Source organism: Lutjanus erythropterus, chromosome 17, assembly GCF_056507025.1.
Source record: "Lutjanus erythropterus isolate fLutEry1 chromosome 17, fLutEry1.hap2, whole genome shotgun sequence".
NCBI classification, from domain to species: domain Eukaryota; kingdom Metazoa; phylum Chordata; class Actinopteri; order Lutjaniformes; family Lutjanidae; genus Lutjanus; species Lutjanus erythropterus.
The window spans coordinates 16894045-16915275 of record NC_139333.1 but is presented as its reverse complement, the minus strand read 5'-3'; the positions used below and the strand labels follow the sequence as shown (position 1 = coordinate 16915275).

The 21231-nt window shown below is 38.5% G+C and overlaps 1 protein-coding gene across 1 annotated transcript in view; it reads left to right on the top strand.

Moving 5' to 3' along the window:
* atrnl1b (attractin-like 1b) overlaps positions 1 to 21231 on the top strand; it is an 83813-nt gene that overhangs the window by 45418 nt on the left and 17164 nt on the right. Inside the window, exons 24-26 of the mRNA XM_084740215.1 lie at positions 2974 to 3131; positions 6928 to 6989; positions 13760 to 13838. Of these exons, the coding sequence (XP_084596341.1) occupies positions 2974 to 3131; positions 6928 to 6989; positions 13760 to 13838 (299 nt within the window). The remainder of the gene's footprint in view (positions 1 to 2973; positions 3132 to 6927; positions 6990 to 13759; positions 13839 to 21231) is intronic.

The window sequence follows — 21231 nt, the reverse complement described above, 5'->3', positions numbered from 1 at the left end:
AACAATGTCTTCTGTATTAATAAGTGGAAAAGAGCAAACTAATTTTGCAGTAAAAACAATTTTATTGCACAGTTAACGAATGGCTGAGGTCACAAATGCTATTAGAGATTCGGGTTAAAAGGAATGGGAACTGTAAAATTGAGGATATCGTCTCAAGTCATAGTCATATTTGAATTTTATTAACTTTTATACAGAAATATTTATTATTGTTTTTAGCATTGGAAGGTCAGCAAAACAGATCAGAATCTCAGAATATTACCATACCCACCCTCTCTCTGCATAATTTGCCATGACCAAACAAAATGACACTCATTCAGTTTGTCCCAGGCGTCAGTAAGAAGCCATTTTCATCCACACAGGGATTTCAGACTCAGGCTGATAAGATATACTGTCTTAGCATTTTGCCTTTTTAATGCCAAAAGAGGTGCCTGTTGCAAATTTAATCACCTATTCCCATGATATTCACACCATTCAGATAGACCAAAATATTACATCATCACATACATATTTCAGCCAAAAACCTTTGTTTAATTATTTCCACTAATTTTTACTGTTTAAAATGACAAAACCAATTTTTCACTGCTGCTGCCGTTAATATACAGTTTGGTTGCTATCGCATTTACTTAAATGCAAGTCATGTCAAATTTTATTTATGTAGCCCAATATCACAAATCGCAAGTTGCCTGAGGGGGCTTTACAGTCTGTACTGATGGAAATATCTTCTTTTACTTATTGATTCATACAAAAATGACAATAAATGGAGAAAGGCGGGAAAATCAATATGTGAGACGCAGAAAAACACCATTTGCTGTTACATTAAACTGAATATCTTTGGTTTTCAAACTGACAAAATGAGACATTTATAGACATCACCTTGGATGTTTTCTGACATTTTATAGACGTTGCAGCCCTAAATTAAACATGACAATTAACTTTAGTCTTTGTTGTTATTTCATAATCACTAATAAATAAAGCAATTTGCACGGGGGCAAGTAAAAATTAACTTTGGGCAAGCAGATTTCTGCTTACAACAAGATCTGCGGATTATCTCAGGTAATCGGGTCATGATTTTTGTTTGCTGATTGCTGTTCAAGTTTCTCAGGTCTATTTTTTGACGCTCTGAATGCCATCTAGCCACATCATATTTGAGAAAACACAGTTATCTCTACAGCTGATATCTCCAGAATGGGCAACTCACACCAGAATAATCTAGATGGATAAATAGCACTAATTATGGAAAATATGTAGTTGTGATCTTAGGGTGAACTGTTCCTTTAATTGCTTCTTTTGCTGTCTGCGGCTGTAGCTTAATAATCATTGAGTCAGTTGTTACAACAGGAACAATAATGTCCCCTCTCTTGTCAGTGTGTACTGTGTCACCGTTGAGTGGATATTATAGGTCCCCTGAGGAAAGACACCCAAGGACACTGCAGTCGTCCAGTGGCACCGTTTATCTCCTGCCCTCCTCCTCCTCTCAAGTCATCTGCCACTTTCTCTCTCCACACAACACTGACATTTTCCAACCACTAAAACACGTTAACCTCCTGTGCTCCCACGCGCCACCTTAACCTTTTCAGCGCACTGTCATTAATATTTGAAGTTGGGTCCCCCTTCCCCAGCAAAGATACTGCGTCTCAGAAGGAACGGGAGTCTCTTCACAATCGACAAGAGCATGAAGCGCCTTTGGGTGGGAGGAGGAGGGTGATTTCAATTAAGATAAACATGCTCACGTAGCCACACTCAAGCTGTCATTTTCAGTTCTTTTGTTTCAGAGCTGTGGGTTGGAATGTCAATGTTGAGGACCCACTGACATGAGGAAGAATAAGAAATGACTTGAAACATTTAGATAGATGTTATTTTTTCAAAAGTTATGCTTGGAAGTGCATTAATTTTTATTTCATGATGAAACATACACTTCAGTTTTGACCCCCGGAATTTAAATAACTCTCCGCTCATTAATCCAGAACATAATGGACACAAACAAGTATTTCTAATAGATAATAGGTGATCTGTGCAGATTTTTGTTGCCCTAATATATACTGCATCCTCCTCGAGGGCATAAAATGCCAAATTCTAGGTCTCAGATGTACTAAATGCATTAACTGATGCTGGTGATATGGATTCAGATGATGAATATGTGCTAAAATGACTCAGTCATGACCTATGGGCAGCAGCATTTCTATCCCTCTTTCAAGCTGTGCTTTTCTCCCACATCCATTTCACAATAAAATTTGAACTGTGTGTGTAATTACACAGCAAAGCTCTATGCTGTGTTAAAAGAAGTTTAATGCCTTTAAGACGTAACAGTGTTTGCATTTGAAACATTTAGATAGCTGGAAAATAGTCATATTTTTTCAAGTGTTATTGTTGGAAATGCATTAGTTTTTATTTCTTGATGAGGCACACTCTAAAGTTTACACTTCAGTTTTGACTCCCAGAAATTAAATGACACTCTGCTCAGTAATTCTGAACGTAAGTGGACACAAACAAGTATTTATAATAGATAATAGTTGATCTGTGCAGATTTTTGTTGCCCTCATATACACTGTAACCGCCCTCCCCAGGGCTTCAAATGCTGAATTTGACATCTCAGATACACTAAATGCATTAACTGATGATGGTGATATGAATTCAGAACGTGATTCAGTTGTGACCTATGGGCAGCAGCATTTCTGTCCCTCTTTCAAGCTGTGCTTTTCTCCTACGTCCAATTAACAGTAAAATATGAAATGCATGTTTAATTACGCAATAAAGCTCTACGCTGTGTTAGATCACCCAAAAAGAAGTTTAGTGCACTTAAGACATAATAATAACTGCTGATGATAGCTTTCCTGTTGTTCCAAATGGCTTGATAAACCTATTAATGGATTCATAATGATATGTTGCACCCAGTCCAGCTCCATCTCCGCATGTAGGTGAGCTGTCTGAGTGCCAAATGGCAGCATGCTGAACACAAACTCTTTGCCCCAACAGCTGGAACCATTTCTGGAGAGGAGGTGCCCATCGTGTCCAAAACCAACATCAAGGAATACAGAGACAGTTTCTCCTGTGAGAAGTTCACCTTTAGAAGCAATCCCAACATTACCTTTTATGTCTACGTCAGTAACTTCTCATGGCCAATCAAGATCCAGGTAAGATGTCTGTTTATGACCTTGGACCAACTCACCTATGATATAATCCTTTCTTTGTTCTGTGTTATGTCATCCTTGTTTTCATATTGCTCACTAGATATACAGCGTCTAAAAACATCTCACTGATGAACAGTCCTAGTCCTACATACATAACAAGAACAGGAGCAGCCATCTTTGCAGATGCAGAGCTGCATTGTTGTTCGGGGTGATTTCAAGTGCACTTTATTCTAATTACAGATTTAATGAGCGATGGTTAGCGTGCATAGGTGCGCAGCTGTTTTTGAGCGAGCAAAAGCAAAGCACCATTTAACCTTTCCTAGCCTTCGTTCTGAATGGAAGAGATTGAGGCTTTGATGCAGTGAAAGGGGTGAAAATACATCACTGTGAAAAATAAATACCATTTGCTGTCAGTTATTTTGGGATTTGCAGGAAAACAACAATCAAGCTTTTGTCAAAAATATTCATAGTTTAGTCTTACAGGCAGTAAAATTAAAATGGGCAAAGGCCACGTAGCACTAATGCGAATGAAAATGAGAGACTGAGAGTGATGGCCAGTGATTTCATAGTAGAGAAAACAGTGAAATTAAGGGAGTGCACCAGGCTGTTATTCTGTCAAATATAGGCAGTGCTTTTTGACCTGTGATTATGGCAAACAAATATGGTCTAACAAACTGTTTTAAGCTTTAAATTGTAGCACTTTGGCTTAAAAGAATATTTTGCTAATGTTCAAAAATACATTTAACACAAGCACTTCCTGTGTCTAGTTTGATATATTATACCTGCCTATTACCAAACAGCAACCAGACAAAGTTAGAAACTAGCTGGTGAACATAGTGAAGCTTTTAGCATCTAAAGAGCCAGTTATTACCTTCCAGGAGCTGGTGGAGACCAAAACAAAACTCACGTTCATCAGGTGGCATGCAGCCAAGGGCCGTAGGGCAGCAGTCAAACCCACGGCAGCTGCAGAGGACTTACAGCCTCAGCACATGGGGCTAAAGCTTCACCAACTGAGCTACCACGCTGCCTATTTAGACAATTAACAATTCTGTTATTTGTTTAGAACATCATAAACACTACACAAAATAAAATCTGCCTGCCTCCGTCTCCCCTCACAAACCCACCCGTTACCTCCAGCCTGTCAGTCTGTCAGCAGGGCATAGTGTAGCATCGACCTTTACATGTTCATTACATTGTTTTATTATTGACAAAAGAATAAAAAACATTCACTCTGTAACAACTGTATCACTAAAATTGTTTAAGCAAAATAAGAACACATTCACCAAGAAATGTGATAGATGCAATTATCATTTCTAACAATAGCACACGATTCCCTTTCTGCTAATTAGCCCATTTCCAAGTATTGATTTTTACATTTGTTCTGTAGCTCCCTTGCACAAGGTAGGTGGGTGAACCACAGTGGGGTAATAATATCTTGGGGGTAAGTCCATCTGCGGAGGTGGCCCAGTAATAGTTTTCTATTAGATTTTCTGGCCAACAGTCACTTATTTGTTGTGGACTGGCCTGAGCTGTAACAGCAAATGGCTTCTGTATCAGGATGAGGTTGCTCTTTCCTTGCTTGCTTTCATGAGGCAGAGTTCAGAATGTAGACATAGTTGAGATAAATTTGAATTTGAGAACTCATGATCATGATAGGAACAGAGAGGTCTTGAGCTAAGATTCTTCTGTTATGTCATATATGTGTCAGAATAATTGTCACCCAGTAATAAAAGTCCACTTGTAATGGAACTACACTCTCAAATGAACCCATTGATCGGCTGAGATTTATGAATTGAAATCAAATTAACCCTAAACATATTGCTTTGACCTCATATTATGTGAAAATCAAGGTTGTAAGCCCTAAATAGAACTGCACCCTTTACAAAAAAAAAGCCAGCAAAACATCTGTGTAATGTGTGCTTTTGAGTCATGTCAGCCATGTCACTGAGCATCTCCTCTCAGATCACCGATTCTCATTTTCCACTTAAAAAGGTTGAAAAAGTCAAAGGCGGGACACATTTGCAAGGATGACACAGTTGTCAATAAAGACCGTCGGTCCTGTGAAGACTCTGTCCTACTATGTAACCTTTAAAACGCACATACTGATCACTGCATCTCAATTACAGATAATTGCGGAAAAGGAAAGAGCTGTACTTTTCTTCTTTCACCCGCAATGGTAAACCAGTGCCTCTGTCCTGTTTTAACAAACGTTTGAATTCTGCTCTATCTTCTCTTCGCCATTAGGTCTGGCAATAGGACGAACACATCATCTGACAGTGATAGATTGAATCACCGAAATGAGTATCTTTTGAACTTCTGCCCCATCAGCATTCAAAGCATGGAACATGACGCAAATAATCCACCTCTAAAAGCACAATTTGTGCCCTATTACCCAACTCTACGTGCTATCAACCAGAAGGGGCTCGATACAGCTGCAGATGACGTTGTGTTTGAGTCTCTAAATACTCTCAGGGCAAGATGCCTTCAAAGCATCTACAGTAGATAATGACGTGTCTTTATGATGTGCACTATCAGATGTGATTTAGCCGCTAGCACAGCATGTAATCCCTCTCTTAATGAAGATAAAATATGTTCCTGACCCATTATTCACAGGCCGTGCTGCTGACATAAATACGCTAATCAGCTATAGAAGAGATGCACTATATGTAAGTCACATTTAAGGTAGAATCAGTAGGATTTGTCCAAGCTGTTCGTGAATGCACCAGAATGATAGCCGAGTCTCATTCCAAGGCCGTCAAATACCAGCCTTTTTTTGGGCTGGTAAAGCATCCTGAGCACAGCGAAACAATGAGAAAATAAGGGAATACAGGCAGAGTGCACCAGCCACAAGTCTAATGGATCATAAGTAATGATTGAAAGGGTTTGTGTTTAGATGAGTCTTTACGTTGTTTTTTAGGAAAATGTTGCACATTATACCTTTAAGAAAATGGCTTGTTATGGACATAATTGAAGGATGGTAATATTTTGTGTTTTATTGAGATGTTTTTTTTGTTTTTTTTCAGCTAGTAATACAAAATTTCAGGAGAGGAAGACTTTTTTAAATTTTGTCTTTCATGTTAACATTGTTAATAACTTGCATGTTAAAGTCAAGCTGTCAGTGTTAGGATCAGACATAAGAAATCAGAGGGTCAGAGGTTATTTAACACTTTATTCTCAAAACTCAAAATGAAAAAAAATTTAAAAAAACTCTTCTACCTGATTTTTTTCCCCTTATGCCTGGCCCTAATACTCCTACTACCATACAAAATTCTTTAAAAATCTAAATAAGTCAGTTTTTCATCTCTGACCTCAAGTCAAAACAAAAATGTTGGCCCAGAATACATTATGTTAGACATATCTGAGTCAAATCATAAGTTGTGATTTGCCTGCATACATCCCTGTTTTTATTTTGTCTCACTGTATTCAGTTTTTCCTCAAGCAGAAAATTCTTAATCAATCTTGTTTGTGGCCTTTCAGGAGGTCCATTTTGCTCTTAATGCAGACTTGATCTGTCTGCACCCCTTCGTGATATTGGAGATCAAGGGCTCAGTCAGAATGAAATAAAAGTTCACTGGCATGAATCCTTATTGGAATAAAATAATTCACTTACTTACTTTACTTATTTTAAGAAAATAGATTTTATGTCCAAATTCAGGTTGACAAACAATATTTACATTTAGTTTGGTGATTTGAACTCATGTTCATATCATGTTGGCTGTAAAATGTTGTTACATGTTTGGGTTTCATCTAGCTGCCTTGGTGTTTTAGTCATTTCTGTTGTCTTCTTTTTCTCTGTTAGATTGCCTTCTCCCAACACAACAGTATCATGGACCTGGTCCAGTTCTTTGTGACATTTTTCAGGTAAGCAAGTTAAATATTTATATGACTCAAGTATACGCTTGGTCATTTGTTTTAGCTGCTCTAAGTGTTCAGCACTTCAGAAACATTATCCAGAGTTTGACCCACCACCTCTTCATTTTCCACTCCTGCCTCTGGGGGCTTATTGAGTTACTTGATCCTGCTGGACCAGTCCCTTTTAACCAAGTACATGTAAATGCTACTTGTGTCTTCAAGGCAGTGATTTTCCTTTTTCAAGAGGCAAATGAACTGCCAGCAACCATTTGAATAGGTGCATATTGCTCTGCAAGTGTCATCTAAAGAGACGGCATGGGCGATCAAGATATGAGGGCTCTTAATGATTTTTCATCCTGAGAGCTCCGATGGAAATCTTCTCTCATTGAAATGCTTAAAATTAGTCAATTGAGTTCTTTGAAAAGCACAGCAAAGTCTGAATATATTAAGAGGATGTGAGTATAATTGGAAAATTTATGCTTTAAATTAGATACTGGCATCTATAAAAAAAGCTTTGAAAGATGAGCATCGATGCCCTCTCAAAGGTGTTCCCCCACAAAGCTTTGCTTATTGTAGTCTTGCCATAGACATTTTAGATAGTGGACGTAGCTTCGAGGTCTGAAACGTGCCTCAAACCTGCATTCTTTCTAATGGCCACCAGGGGGGTGAATTTATTACCTCAGTAAGCAGTTTCCTAATGAGTGTATGGTCTCAGTCACTAGTTTCAAGTTTTCTATAATACACCATGATGTTCATTTTTAAGTTATGATGCAATTTAGAGTAAAATAAACATTAAAGCCCAATATGGTTTAGAATGTGGCTAGCTTATGATTGACAAGTTGCTACCAAGGCATGTCCTCTAGTTCTGAGTCACATCTAATCAGAATGTATCCACCAATTTTGGTCACTTCTGGCTACAAATAACCAAGATGATGATGACCATAAAGCAGAATTCAAAGCTTCAGAACAGTAGTCCGCTAACCAATGGATGAGCTAAAGAGGCTACGTCTATTATTTACAACTATAACAAATGGAAGTTGTGTTATAAAAGTTGGCTACAAGTTAGCTTTAAAGGTTTTAGCATCGTAATTTTCTTTTTAAGTGCCATGACCATGAATTGCTGTCCCTGCAAAAAGTATTTACAATACCTGCAGTTAGCATGGATGCATTACTGAATGGGCATACCGGGCACAGGCTCAGGGGGCCCCTGTGGGCTTCACCTTCAAAGTGTCACTCAAAGAGATACAAACAGAATACAAAGAGACACATAACGACCACAATGAGATGCAAAATGACCTCAGAGAGATGCAAAACAATCACAAAGAGACACAAAGGGTCCACAGAGACGCAAAGGAACAACAAAAAGATGCAAAACGATAAGAAAGAGATACAAAACAACCACAAAGACACAGAAAATGCCCAAAGAGAAGCCAGCAAAAAGACAGAGAATGAACACACAGTGACACAAAACAACTATAGAAAGGGGCAAAACAAGCACAAAGAGATGAAAAAAAAAGTACAGAGATGCAATATGTGACCACAAAGAGACCAAAAAACTACAAAGAGAAACAAACTTAGCCTAAAGGGTAACAGAATAACCAACACAAAGTAAAAAAAAACCAACCACAAAGAGACACAAAATTACCACAAAGAGATATAAAACTACAGAAAGATGCATAACAACTACAAAGAGACACTATATGACCACAAAAAGGTGTGAAATGGCCAGAAAGAGATGTAAAGCCACTACAAAAGAGGCCCCAGAGATGATGGAGCCTCTTACATGTCTGCATTCAGGGTCCCATTGTCTAATAATCTGACCATTGCAGTTAGGGACAGCTGAAGTGAACTGTTTGATTTGGAAAAGAGACACATGAATCAGTAGTGGAGAAGTTAAGTTGGTTTAATCAATAATTATTTTCACACCTGAACACAGATACTCACTGACATAAACTGCAGTGGTGCAGTTTCTGTGTGTATGTGTTCATTTTGTGTCGAGGTGTGCCACCCAGATGGACTAACACATTATCTGTGTAGCTGTCAAGGTGGGAATGGAAGACAGCCACTGCCCGAGGCACCTGCCCATCATTGCCCAGTCCACAATAACTTTCCCGAAAAGCTGTCACACAATCAGTTATCTCCTGCCTCCATCCGATCAAATTACAGTTGAATAGCCAAATTCAGGAATTCTTGGAAGGAAAGGGGAGAAGGACAGAGCTTATTTTATCTAAAATGCGTCTCACAGCTACAGCATCATCTGCAGAGGAAAACATTTTAAATAGGGTCACAGCACAGGCACAGGAAAAATATGTTGTTTTTTCTTTTAAATAAGAAATGAGCAATGCTGTGTGTCCATAGCATTGTACTCACTTCTCTTGGAAACTGATGTTTGAATAGTACTTCCTTTAGTAATTAAGATTCCTCAAATTTTAGTGATTGTCATAGTGTTTAGTGCTTTCTAAATCCAATGGAAATCAACCCCAGCATTCACATAACACAAAGCCCAAGTCTGTGCATCTTTTTCCATTAGTATGCATCATATTTTTTTGGTTCTTTTGTTTTTTTCCATTGCCGTGTAGGTTATACTAATTCTCTCAAGTCCTTTCTGCATCCTTGGTGTCCAGTTCTCACTGACCCATAAACTCAGTAAGAAGTGAAAGGCCCTGATGCAGTCACAAGCCTTTGTGTGTGTGTGTCTGTGTGTGTGTGTGTGTGTGTGTGTGGGTGGGTGGGAGGTTTGAAGGGGATGAACCTGCGGGAAACATAATCAGCCTGATGACAAAATGTCAAATCACCCCACAGGGTTTCCAGACCTCCTTGTATGAGAGATAGAGGGTGAAAAGATGACGGCATGACTGAGATCAAGCTCTATTTTTTCCTACTGTTGTTTTCTTCTCCGAGTTTATTCAAATATCGCCTCACCTTTTTCACCACAAGCTTATCATACACCAAGTATTTTGTCCTCATTTCCAAGCTGTTGTTTTTTTTCATTTTAGTGACCTCATAAACAATATTTACTTCCACAGTACTGGCTAAGTTGTAATCTAATTAAGAGTCTGATTGTTTTATGCCTTCTGATTAGATTCTGTAGAGACTCTCTAATAGGTGGAGTGCAGTGGAACCCCAGGGTCTGATTTACACTAATTAACAAAATCAGCTTAATTCCGGTCATGTCTGTACGCGTGTGCGTGTGCGTGTGCGTGTGTGTGCATGTGTTCGTGTGTGTTTGTAGAGTATGTAAGTGTGCACACATACACGTTAGTCTCAGTATGTCTTATTAGTGTTGTTTATTCAAATTAAAACACTCAAATTTTGGTGGAAGTAAAATGTTTTTGCAAACATGTTATTTTCTCAAGTCCCCGTATGATTCTGCATGATGACGTTGGTTCATATAAACCCCCTATGTTGAGGAAAGGGTAGGCGCTGTATACTACGTCACAGCTTTTTGCTAACAGCTGAGTGGGAGTTTCCGTTTGGAACGCCTGAAAAAGCATAAAACCAAACTGAGGGGGCATGGCAGCCATGGCCATTGTGAAATTCCTGCCCTGTGAAGGTCTACTCAAGATTTTGTTTACTTTCTCAGTATATAAACAATATTTTCTTTGCACATCAACAAATACCATTCATCTTTATGGAGAACCCCCATCTTTTATCCTTCAACAACTTCAACAATACAATAATTTAGATTCTGACCACTCCATTGTTGTGTCTTGGGTGGCATTATTATCCACTGCCCCCACATTCTGCTAAAAACAAACAATAGAACCACTCTAATTTCCCATTTAGCATTTTAAGGATGCTTTTTACAAAGCTTCTTGGATCATGTTTTCATCTTTTTAGCAGCAACTATAGATATTATTGATTATTTTCCCTTGTGGTAACTGTAGCCTTTTGGTCACAGAAATGAGCATGTAATTAAAAGACGGCAGTGCTGAGTTCAGTTTCCTCTCTGTTAAAGGCCAGTTTTCTCACGTTACACGTTATGTGATGACATTATTATGGTGGTAAAAAGAACAGCGGGACTTGTTTGACTTAAGTAAACCCATGAAAATGAAATATAATGTGTGACAGCTTCCTGTCATGCTCTCCTCATGTGTATGTTTGGGTGAGTGAAAGTTCAGAACTGCTCTTATAAGTTCTACAAATCACCCTGTCCCATATATCCATAAGTATTTGTAAATAAACTTAAGATGTGAAAAAATTTACATTTGTCCTTCACCACCTTAAGGAGTTAGAACATGAATGATTGCAGAACTATTTCTAATAACAGCAGAGGGAACAGCAAAGTAGATTTAAGCTCCTTTACTGTCAAAAAAAGTGATGATGAAAGCCAGACATTTGTAGGGATAGGGGATTTTTGTCACTTCTGCCACATGAAAATGTCATTGAAGCCCACACAACAGCCCCCCCCATTCAGTGTTATCTTCAAAGGTGTCTAAGATGGTGCAAATACTTCTAAAAGAATGAAAGGGTTCCCAGCTTGTGCACCTCTCAAATAAAATTCTGTGAGCGATGACGAGATGTTTGAAGCACAGAGTTTCCCGTCACTCAACACTTTAATCCCACTTTCCTTCATTTTCTTTGCTTGTTAGCCATCCCTTTTGCTTTCTCTGTATTTTCGAAGCTGTATTTTCTAGGTGTTATCACCTTCCTTATCGACTTTTTCAGAGATCCCGGTCAGTGGATCCAGCAGGTGTGGCAGGCAAAATTGAAAGCTTGTTCAAGTTTAAATATCTAACAAATTGGACCGTGAAATCAAAGCGAGCCATGTGTCTATGCAGAAATGTGCTTATTGGACCAGACTGCCCATTTTAGAAATGTGGCATGTCCCTACAGATGAGGGCTCATTGGTCATATTACAGTGTGTGTTTCAAATCCAGATATGATTGGCTTTGTCCCTGGATATCAGGAACAGGGTTGGATTCCCTTCTAATTTAGTGAGGAGAGAACAATTGAAGTACTTGTTAATGACTGGGCAATCTGTTGAATTTAAAGTAAATTTACATCTTGACGTTTTATTATGCTGCCATATATTTTTACCAACACATCCTCATACCTAAATGACAGAATAGGCTGTTTTCCTGTGACTACCAAAGCAACGTTCCCAAAACGACATATATGACCGTTCCCAACATGACATATATTTCCGTTCTCCAAAACAACTCATATGACCGTATCTAAAATGACATACACCGCTCCCAAAATGACATACCTGAGTGTTGGAGAGTACCAGAGTACCAGACCTTCGTCATCATGTGGTCAACACTGTGAAATGCTCACAGTGTGGTGAGGCAGGTTGAGTTACAGGAAAGACTTGGAAAACACTGGAGCGCACAGACTAAAGTGACAGCGTTTTTTTAAGAGACTCATGTTTCGACTCCAGCTGTGTCTTCATCAGGCAAGTCAGCGTTGGCTTTTGGTTTCACGTGGGACTCAAACAGCAGTCTGCTGGGTTAAAGTCTTGGTGTGTTTGACCTGGACTCATGGGTCCGTCTCACACTCGCTCAATACAGGCTGAGTGCAGTCTTTCAGCTTTCATTGCTTGAGCTGATTAGTAAAAATTAGAGAATTTTAAAAAAAACTCTCCGTTGCCAAGCCAATCCAAAGTCTTTAGGGCAGCCATTCATATTAGGGTAGAAACGGACAGAACTGTTTACCTCCCACTGAGGAAAATGGGGTGAGAGCGTTGTGTCTGATGAGATGGGTCCTTGAAAACATTTAAATGAGCGTTGTTTTTTTTAGTGGCCAGTATCACAGCTATTCAAGCAGCTATTTTGCATTTAGAAATCCCCTGAAGATCAGTGGGCGGCAAAACTGCAATTTTCTGGTATTGTGAGACTTTTGACCAATTCATCCACCCCGGCCTGTTACCTACATAGACTTTGTTTGCTCGTTATACAGTCACCTGACTTCCTCATTTGGTCCTGTTATCATTTCTATTATTAATCTCTATAATTTATATGGGTCATAAGAAATTGTTTACACGGACAACCTATAGATGCAAAGCAAGCTAGTATACTATAGATATCTAAATCATGACTGTATCCCCTCTTTGATAGTAAATATCTCATACAGACAGATGAAACTAGCCGTTTTCAAAAGTCTGTCTCTTTAGCACATAATAATCTTTACATTCTCATCTGTCACTAGGATAATGAAGTGGAAGCTCTCAATCAGTCATATTTTTCTGTCTCAGTGGCGCTCGGACCTCGCTGAATTTCCCTTGACTAATGATTTTACTGTTGGGTTATTAATTGAAGTAATCAGCCAAGCTACTCAGTCTACTAGGAAATGAATGTGCCACCTCCTTATATCCTCTCATATCTCCTGTTTGGTCATTTTTTAAAGTTAGATGGAAAGTTTGAATATTTAAGTTTGTCATGTTTCAGCCCCCAAAAAATGGAATTGTTCGAATATATGAAGAAAATGTCGTGAAAATACACAAAACTGAAATATCAGTTGGTTAAAGCCTATCCCATGTCAAATAAAGGAAATATGGCCTTTTACATGTCAATCCCCCACTCTCTCTCTCCCTCTTTCCTGTCATATCTTCAGCTGTCCTGTAAATTAAACACATAAAAGCCCAAATGATATTTTTGAAAAATATTCCTTTGAACAACTATTGAATATGTGGAGGATACAATCTTAAGATAAGAGTTGCTGTAACACAGTAACATGAACCTCACCTGGGTAAAGAAGCTATGTGGGCACTTTTTCATTGACAGCTGTTGTTGGTTAAAGTCATGTTGCTTGATACTGTTTCCTCTCTTTCATTCCAGCTGCTTTCTATCACTACTTCTGGTGGCAGCAGTGGTGTGGAAGATCAAACAGACCTGCTGGGCTTCACGACGGAGAGAAGTAAGTCCATAAAACAGTTTACAAATCTGCAAATGTCATTGCTCAACATGATGGTGCCTCAGTTCTTCTGAAACAGTGTTTTGATACTTAAAGACATTTTAATATAATTATAATTGATAAGTCTATACAGAGTAGAAAGAGAGAACCCATTTTAATAGCATGGGTTTCGATAATAATTACAAGAAGAGAATCTTGATATACAGTTCATATGGATAAATTGAAAAAGAGTGAGTCGATTACACCAAAAAGGACAGAAATATTTGCTGTTTCAGTCAGTTCAGGGGTGGAAGATCTGGCTAAAAGATAATATCACAACTTAATTAAAGACAATCACAATCCACAATCGAATTTATGATCTCTTTTCTCAGTTTTGAAGTGCCGTGTAGAGTACAGCCAGACTTGAAATAGCCTTTAAATTTCTCCATTTGCACCGTTAAAACACAATATTGCGTTCAAGATACTACACAGGTTTCCAAATGGTGATTAAAACCTGAGTTTAATTTGAAGTTGTAAGCAGTTTGTTTATAGTTGGTTTGATCACGAAGAGTAAAGTGTGAAGTTTGGAAAGTAAGAGATTTGAGGACAGTAAATACTGCGCTCTCTAGAGTGGAAAAGCAGGTCATCCATCCTTTTTCAAACCATCCTCCAGAGCAGGTAGAGTTGCTGAAAAACAACAGACGATAAATAATAGGTGTGCCAGCTGATTGGTCAGTTGCATCAATTAGGTTGATGATGTCACAGGTCTAAACTGGATGATAGAACACCAATACATTAACAATCTTTGCTCTCGGCATTATGTTAACAATTCAATTTCCTTAGACCACCATTTGTCTGTTTCTGGTAATGGCAAATGCTTCATTAAGAAGTACAACCCTTTTTATTTTAATTATTTTGTTAGAAATTGTGAATTTGAGTGAAGTGGATAGTTGACAAAGTATGAAGGAAGCGAGTAAAAATACTGAGGGTTAAGGAAAGGGGAACAGAATGAAACATTAATATTCAGTGTCAGTATGAAAGATGGGGTTGAGAAAAGATGGGGATTAAAAGGGGTGAAAGATGAGATGATTGGCAGCAGGAATTAAAAAAGAGGCCGAGAAAGATACTCTGCAGGAAATTGAAGAAGAGGGCAAATGTATGTAAATTCATCTCACTGACCTTAACTCAAACTGCATTGGCTGGTTGCTGGTTTCTGTAAGAGCAACCATCATTTCCATCTCTTCAGAGTGAATCCTATACTCTCCTGGATGCTGTTTGATACTCAATAGTGGGAAGTTTAATTTGGTTCACATCCAGCCTTATGACCTGCAGTCTGCTAATAAAGCTCCCACAATTTATTTCCCCTTTGGGGATGACATTGATAATCATAGGATCTGAATTTTATATCATCTAATTGATATATGAAAATAAACAAGAATGATAGCTACCGTGACAGCAAATCATGCCTATCCAAAGAATTAAAGTCAATAAAAATTAATTCAGACAGATGGGCTCAAGTCATTGAAATTCTGCTCACTTTTGCTGTCTGCTCTTGGCATTACTATCATCTGTTTGTCACTGCCCTTCAGCTGCCAGATGAAAACAGATAAATAGTTTAAAAAAATCTCCATCTCTTAATTTCAGGTGATTGAAAAGTTTGTCATTGGAAGAGCAAAATACTGTTTTTCTTTCTTTGAGATGGAAGTATTTGTTTGCAGATGACACACCAGTTGTATGAATTAATTACTTACTTTATATATCCATCCACTGTATGTTTTTATTGCTCTGTGTTGTTGTCTGAGTGCATGTTCTCTGGAGTCGGTCCTTTCCCGTATAAAGTTCAGTCAAAGTGGTCACCATATGGTTTGTAGGTAATTTGTACTGTTTTCACACCAGTATTCCCACACATATGCAGTTTTTTTTTAATGCTAAACCAGCTAAAAATAGAAGATTGATGACATTGATTTTCTTTTGTCAGTAGATGGGTTTGCCTCTCTTTTTTTTTTCTGATGTGCACTTCAAAGCCAAGACTCAAGAGAGCAGAGAGAAAGATGGTTTAAAAGTCTCTGTGTTCAGCTCTCAGTATCTTTTCTAGCTTCTAACCGAATCTCTGTAGTTTTGTTTTTAGTTTCTTGCCTGAGTAGTAGGATTCGTGTAGAGTTGCTGCAGATGAAAACCCAACATTTCCTGATTTTGCTGTTTCATAAAAGCTTTTAGATGAGAAACTAACAGGGGACTTTTATAGTGAAGAATTTATGGGAAATAAAATGTTAATCCACTGTTTTACAGAGTTTTGACTCAAGATGCATATTAATTAAATATACGCACCTTTAAGGGGTGCAAACACTGCAGTGCTGTGCAACAAACCTTCAATGTCTCCACCGAAAAGGGGAAAAATTATATTTTTTCTTTTTGAAATATGATCCTATCTATAAATGAATCTTATATCACTCACTGTGCTTATATTTCCGAACCTGAATCTATCCTAAACCCTAAAATCCACTCTGTTGGGATTTGTCACCAGCTTTTGTTGGATGCAAAGCAGAAATTATTAGAGGTGTGATGGGAATTGATGCTGAAAACCTGTAGCTACAACATGAGATCTGACAAGATGTGACATTTTGATCAAATATTTCTCTCTAATGCAGTTAGACCCTGCTCACAATAAAGGGATTTGCACATCCTATCCATGATTTATTCCAAAATGTAGCACAGTCTTAGTACTAAACAGTTTTTGGAACATGTAGATTTCTGGCACGTCTTTATAAACTTGAGAAAAGTCATGCCTTAAGGTCCCCGTTGTGGCATTTTCTGCTGCCCTACATTTGAAGAGAAGTTGTAAAGGGAAGCTGCGTGTTGGTCACCTTTCGTTGAGAGCTGCAACAGCCTCGAGGGTGTTCTTCAGTGCTGTTATGGGCACCTCAGCATTGCAAGTAGGATTTAACTGCCTCTCATGTGGTGGTTCTCTTTGCCCCCATTACATAATATCCAGATTAGTAGAATTTTGTAGTGGTTATTGTTGAACTAGTGAAGGTCTGTTTTACATCGTGTAAATACTTTTTATGTATGAAAAAGGGCTTCACTTATGTAAGTATCTGAGTCTGAAAATGTTTTTTTTAGCTTTAAGGTCAAATAGCTAACAACTGCTTTTATGCCTTCACACATTATACTGCAATCAATGGGATCCAAGAATCCTGTGAACAACTGCCAACTTGAATCCTTTGTTTTCTCGCTTTTGTTTAATAAGCCTTATTATCAGTGTCTGACAGGTGCAGACATAATCAATCTTTCTTTTAAAAAAACTACCTAGAAATCAAGATCTCCTGTGCTTGCACAGAGGACAATTATACCTGAATCCATCTGTGCGCCCTCAAAAGGAGGATTTTCTTTGCTTTGGTGGTTATATTTTGTTTGTTCTCAAGTGATGCTGAATATTAAAGATATTAGTTTCCATTTTAAAGTGAGCACAGTAAACACCCCATGTATACGCAGTATTAAATTGGGATCTGTATCCAGATGATAAACAATCCGATCTTACCTTTGTGTTTACGCTTTGTAGTTTTAAAGCAATCTTGTTATTAGAGCTGCAAGTCATGATTATTTTCATTGTCAATCTGATTATTTTCTTGATTAATAGAATTGGTTTTGCCTATAACCCAAAGACATTCAGTTTGCTGTCATAAAGGAGTAAATAAACCTCAAAATATTCACATTTAAAGAAGCTGGAATTGAGAATTTTGACTTGAATTGTTTAATCATTGCAGTTCTACTCGTTTTCCTCATTGAGATCTGCTCTCTGTCTTCCACAGCAAAACCTCTGCTTGAGTAATTTGATGTGGCAGTAAATCAGACGCCCTTTAAAAAAAACACTGATTTTGTTAAACTTTATAAATGTTGTGACATGCTATCTTTGACAAATTCTTAGTTATTATCCCCTGTTGTAAATTTGGCAATGTAATACATTAAGTTATTATTTTCTTTGAAAAAAAAAAATCTGTTTTTGTCCCAGTGTTTTGCAGTACCAGCACGGCTAGATAAATTATATACCTTGTTAACAGAAGATCAGGGACACACATGAATGCGATGCTGCTCATCGGACACAGTTATTTCTTGCTGTTTATCATCCCACCCGTACAACTTCAATTTTTCTGTCGAGTTAAACATCTTTTGGGCCTTTCATGGCTTGGAGTAGATGTATAATCAATAATTATATTCTGTCTTTTTCAGTCTTCTCTCTTGGTCTGTCTCCTAATTTGACAACAACAGATATTTAATGTTAGATAAACCGGTGTTATGTTGTGTACGTATGGATTGCATTTAAATCTACATAAGATATAAACAAAATGCGAGGCAGACTGCGTGGGTGTTCAGGCAGATCCAATTACATTCTGATCATGATGCATTTACAACTAAAGTGATTCAAGAGAGATTGTAACAGTGTTCTTCAGTCAGTTGTGAGTCAAATGTCATTCATTGCTGGCATTTATGCGTTCTGCCAACCATGGATTTAATCATTTTTAAACTGATACTGTGATTGTTACTGTAGGTCCATAACATTGTTGTCATCACCAGTGTCCATCATGTTCACTTCAGGGAACTGATTTTACATGTCAAATGGGCATGAGGAGTCAAACTGTGCCATGGTGATTAACATTTCCATTATCATTCATAACGCGCTCAAGATGGTCCATCTCCAGAGCAGGCTCGAAGTGCACCCTCAGGCAGGATGTGGTGACGTCTCATGACCTCCCCTTTCTCCCCCTAAAAACAAGCGAGTGTTGCGAGACGCATGTCATGTCTGTGCCAGAGATGAGACAGAAAGACATTTTTGAAAGTTTCTGTGTGTTCAGCCCTAACTGCTTTTGTAGCTTCTAACTGAATCTCTGTGGTTTGAAGTATTTGAGATTTGTACTTATATATTATTTGCTTTATTTTACTGTTTCATGTTCGTTATCAGCTGGAAAGAAATTAGATTAAGTTCCAGCTTTCCTGATTTTGCTGCTTCTCAATGAAAGCTTTAAAATAATAAAATAATGGGGGACTTTTATTGTGAGAATTTTATTGGAAGGGTTGTATTTATCAACTGTTTTGGAGCTGCTTAACTCAAGACAAGCACACATCAGTTAAAACACACTTTGAAGCAGGTATAGCCTTGTTGTCTGGAGATGCAAATCTCTGCCATGCTGGACTGGCATGCGGAGTCAAACCAAGTCAAGTCAGACCAGCACATGTGAATGGAAAAGGGACTGAAATCTGTTTACATGTCTTGGGAATTACTACTGCATATGTGGGAAAACATGTATGTAGTATTCGTGGCTGATAAATTGCCTCCAGTCATGTTTCTTGATTCAGCGTCTGTTGGGGATGAAGACTTTCTGGCCAAAGTTTGAAAATGAAGAAAATCTTGGGATGTGGAGAGAGAAGTGAGCCTAGCAGATGTCTGTAGTCTGCTCCTCATCTCTGCTTGAGGCAATCTGTCACTATTAATGTGAAGTTATAATGACAAGACTTTCAGGGAAATTTGTGATTGCTCACTTGTGTTGAGACAGCACCGAGCCTTGTATGATATTAGACAAACTCATTCAGTTCCGCCAATCTTGTCCATTGGTGAGCTGATTGGCTCTTCACGGAGCATTGTGTCCAGTTAATTTGAAAGGGCTTGTGGGCGGCCTACACACTTACGAGGCTTGTCCAAACATGGAATGGAAGGATTTGAACTGAAAGCCATCTAATGCTCACAAGACCCATCTGACATAAGGACACGGAATAAACGATTCTTAATGAGGCTTCTTGAGCTAGCAGGGACAATAATGAGACACTGATCCAGCCAACTGGCATATGGATATCTGGTGCTGATTGAACTTTGAATGTTTTTTATTGGCTTTCTGGTGTGAAATCTGTGCTAGTACTTCTTGGTTGTGCCTGATCTATAAAGTTAAGTGTTTATAGGTGATTTAGGATGTTACTAGAAACATGCTTGACAAGAGTATTTGTACAAAACCAAGTAGGCATTGTCTTCATTTAGCTGTGGATGGAGGATAGAATACTAACCACTGACATCCTCTAGGAAACTTAAAGCCATAAGGTGGAAAATGTGTAATTCCTGGTATTGACTTAATCCTGCAAAGCCCATCTTTCACCACAGTAATGCACTAATTGGATAAGGGCTCTCTTTTTTTGTCAGAAGTTGAAAGGACTTGGTACCAAAGGTGCAGCTGTCGTATTTGAATAATTTTACTTTAGGATAGGTGACGAGACTTGTATCCTGAGTGGTGGGACAAAGAGGAATGAGAAGAGAACAGCTGTAAATGCCACGGACGAGGACGAGGGCTGACCTCTTTGAAGCTACCTGTGGGGGGAACAGATGGGAGGGGGCACTGACATTTCACGAGACTGAAACACGGAGGTGTTTCACACACAAACATGTGGATGTATCTAATGCAGCTCCTCTCGCTGTGTTTCTCACACACACTCAAACATGTACAGTACATGTACCTCATGCAGTGCTTGAAACATATGTACTGACCATCATGTACAGAGGTGATTTTTACTGGCTCTCTAAAAGCACTAAAAACTATTATTCAGCACCGGTTACCATGAAGAGAACCATTCTTTTTCTTTTTTTTGAGTATGTTAAAGCACCATTTATTGAGTCCACCAGTCATTAGCGTCTGCTTACTGAAAGCTATCATCAGCCTCTTATAAGTTCTCGCCATGACATTGGTAATGGCTGAGGTTTGTAATTGATGGGTTAAACCTGCCTGTTGTGTCAGCGAGGACAAGATACTGAAAAGATGTAAATGTTCACAGCCAGGTGCTATGTTGTGTTGTCTATAATGGCGTGTCACCGTTGTAGTTCAGTTCCTATTTTCGTCTATATGTACCTGGGCTGTTCCCAATACCGTTTTTGTGGCTTCGAAGCTTCAGTGAGAATTACCCGTGAACATTCGAAGTGTTGCTGTTACTGTAATTATGAGTCTAAAGAGAGACATCAGCAACTATTTTTTCCTTAAATATAACTAGTGTTGAGTAGTTGTGAGCGTGTAGGGAGGGTCGTTCTTGTGCTTGTCACAGTTTCGTGCTGTGGGACTGCATTTGTGCACACAGAGCAGAAATGCTGCCTCGTGAGGATGCTTTTCTGCTACTGCAGATACTGTTCCATGTGCTCATATCATGGGTGTGAACCTGGTTTTTATGTGCATTTCATGCTTTTGCCTCTTTGCCTCTTTTTTGGTGCAGCCGGCACAATGTCACCTTCCTCCACTCAAAAGAAAGAATAAAAAATACAACAACAACAAACATTCAAACTCAATTTAGATGTTAATTTTGACAGCAACGGACAGCGATTTGATGCTTCAAATGTTTGGGTCAGCCCTAATATGTATGTAATGAATCTGTAATTTAGTCAGCATCATTA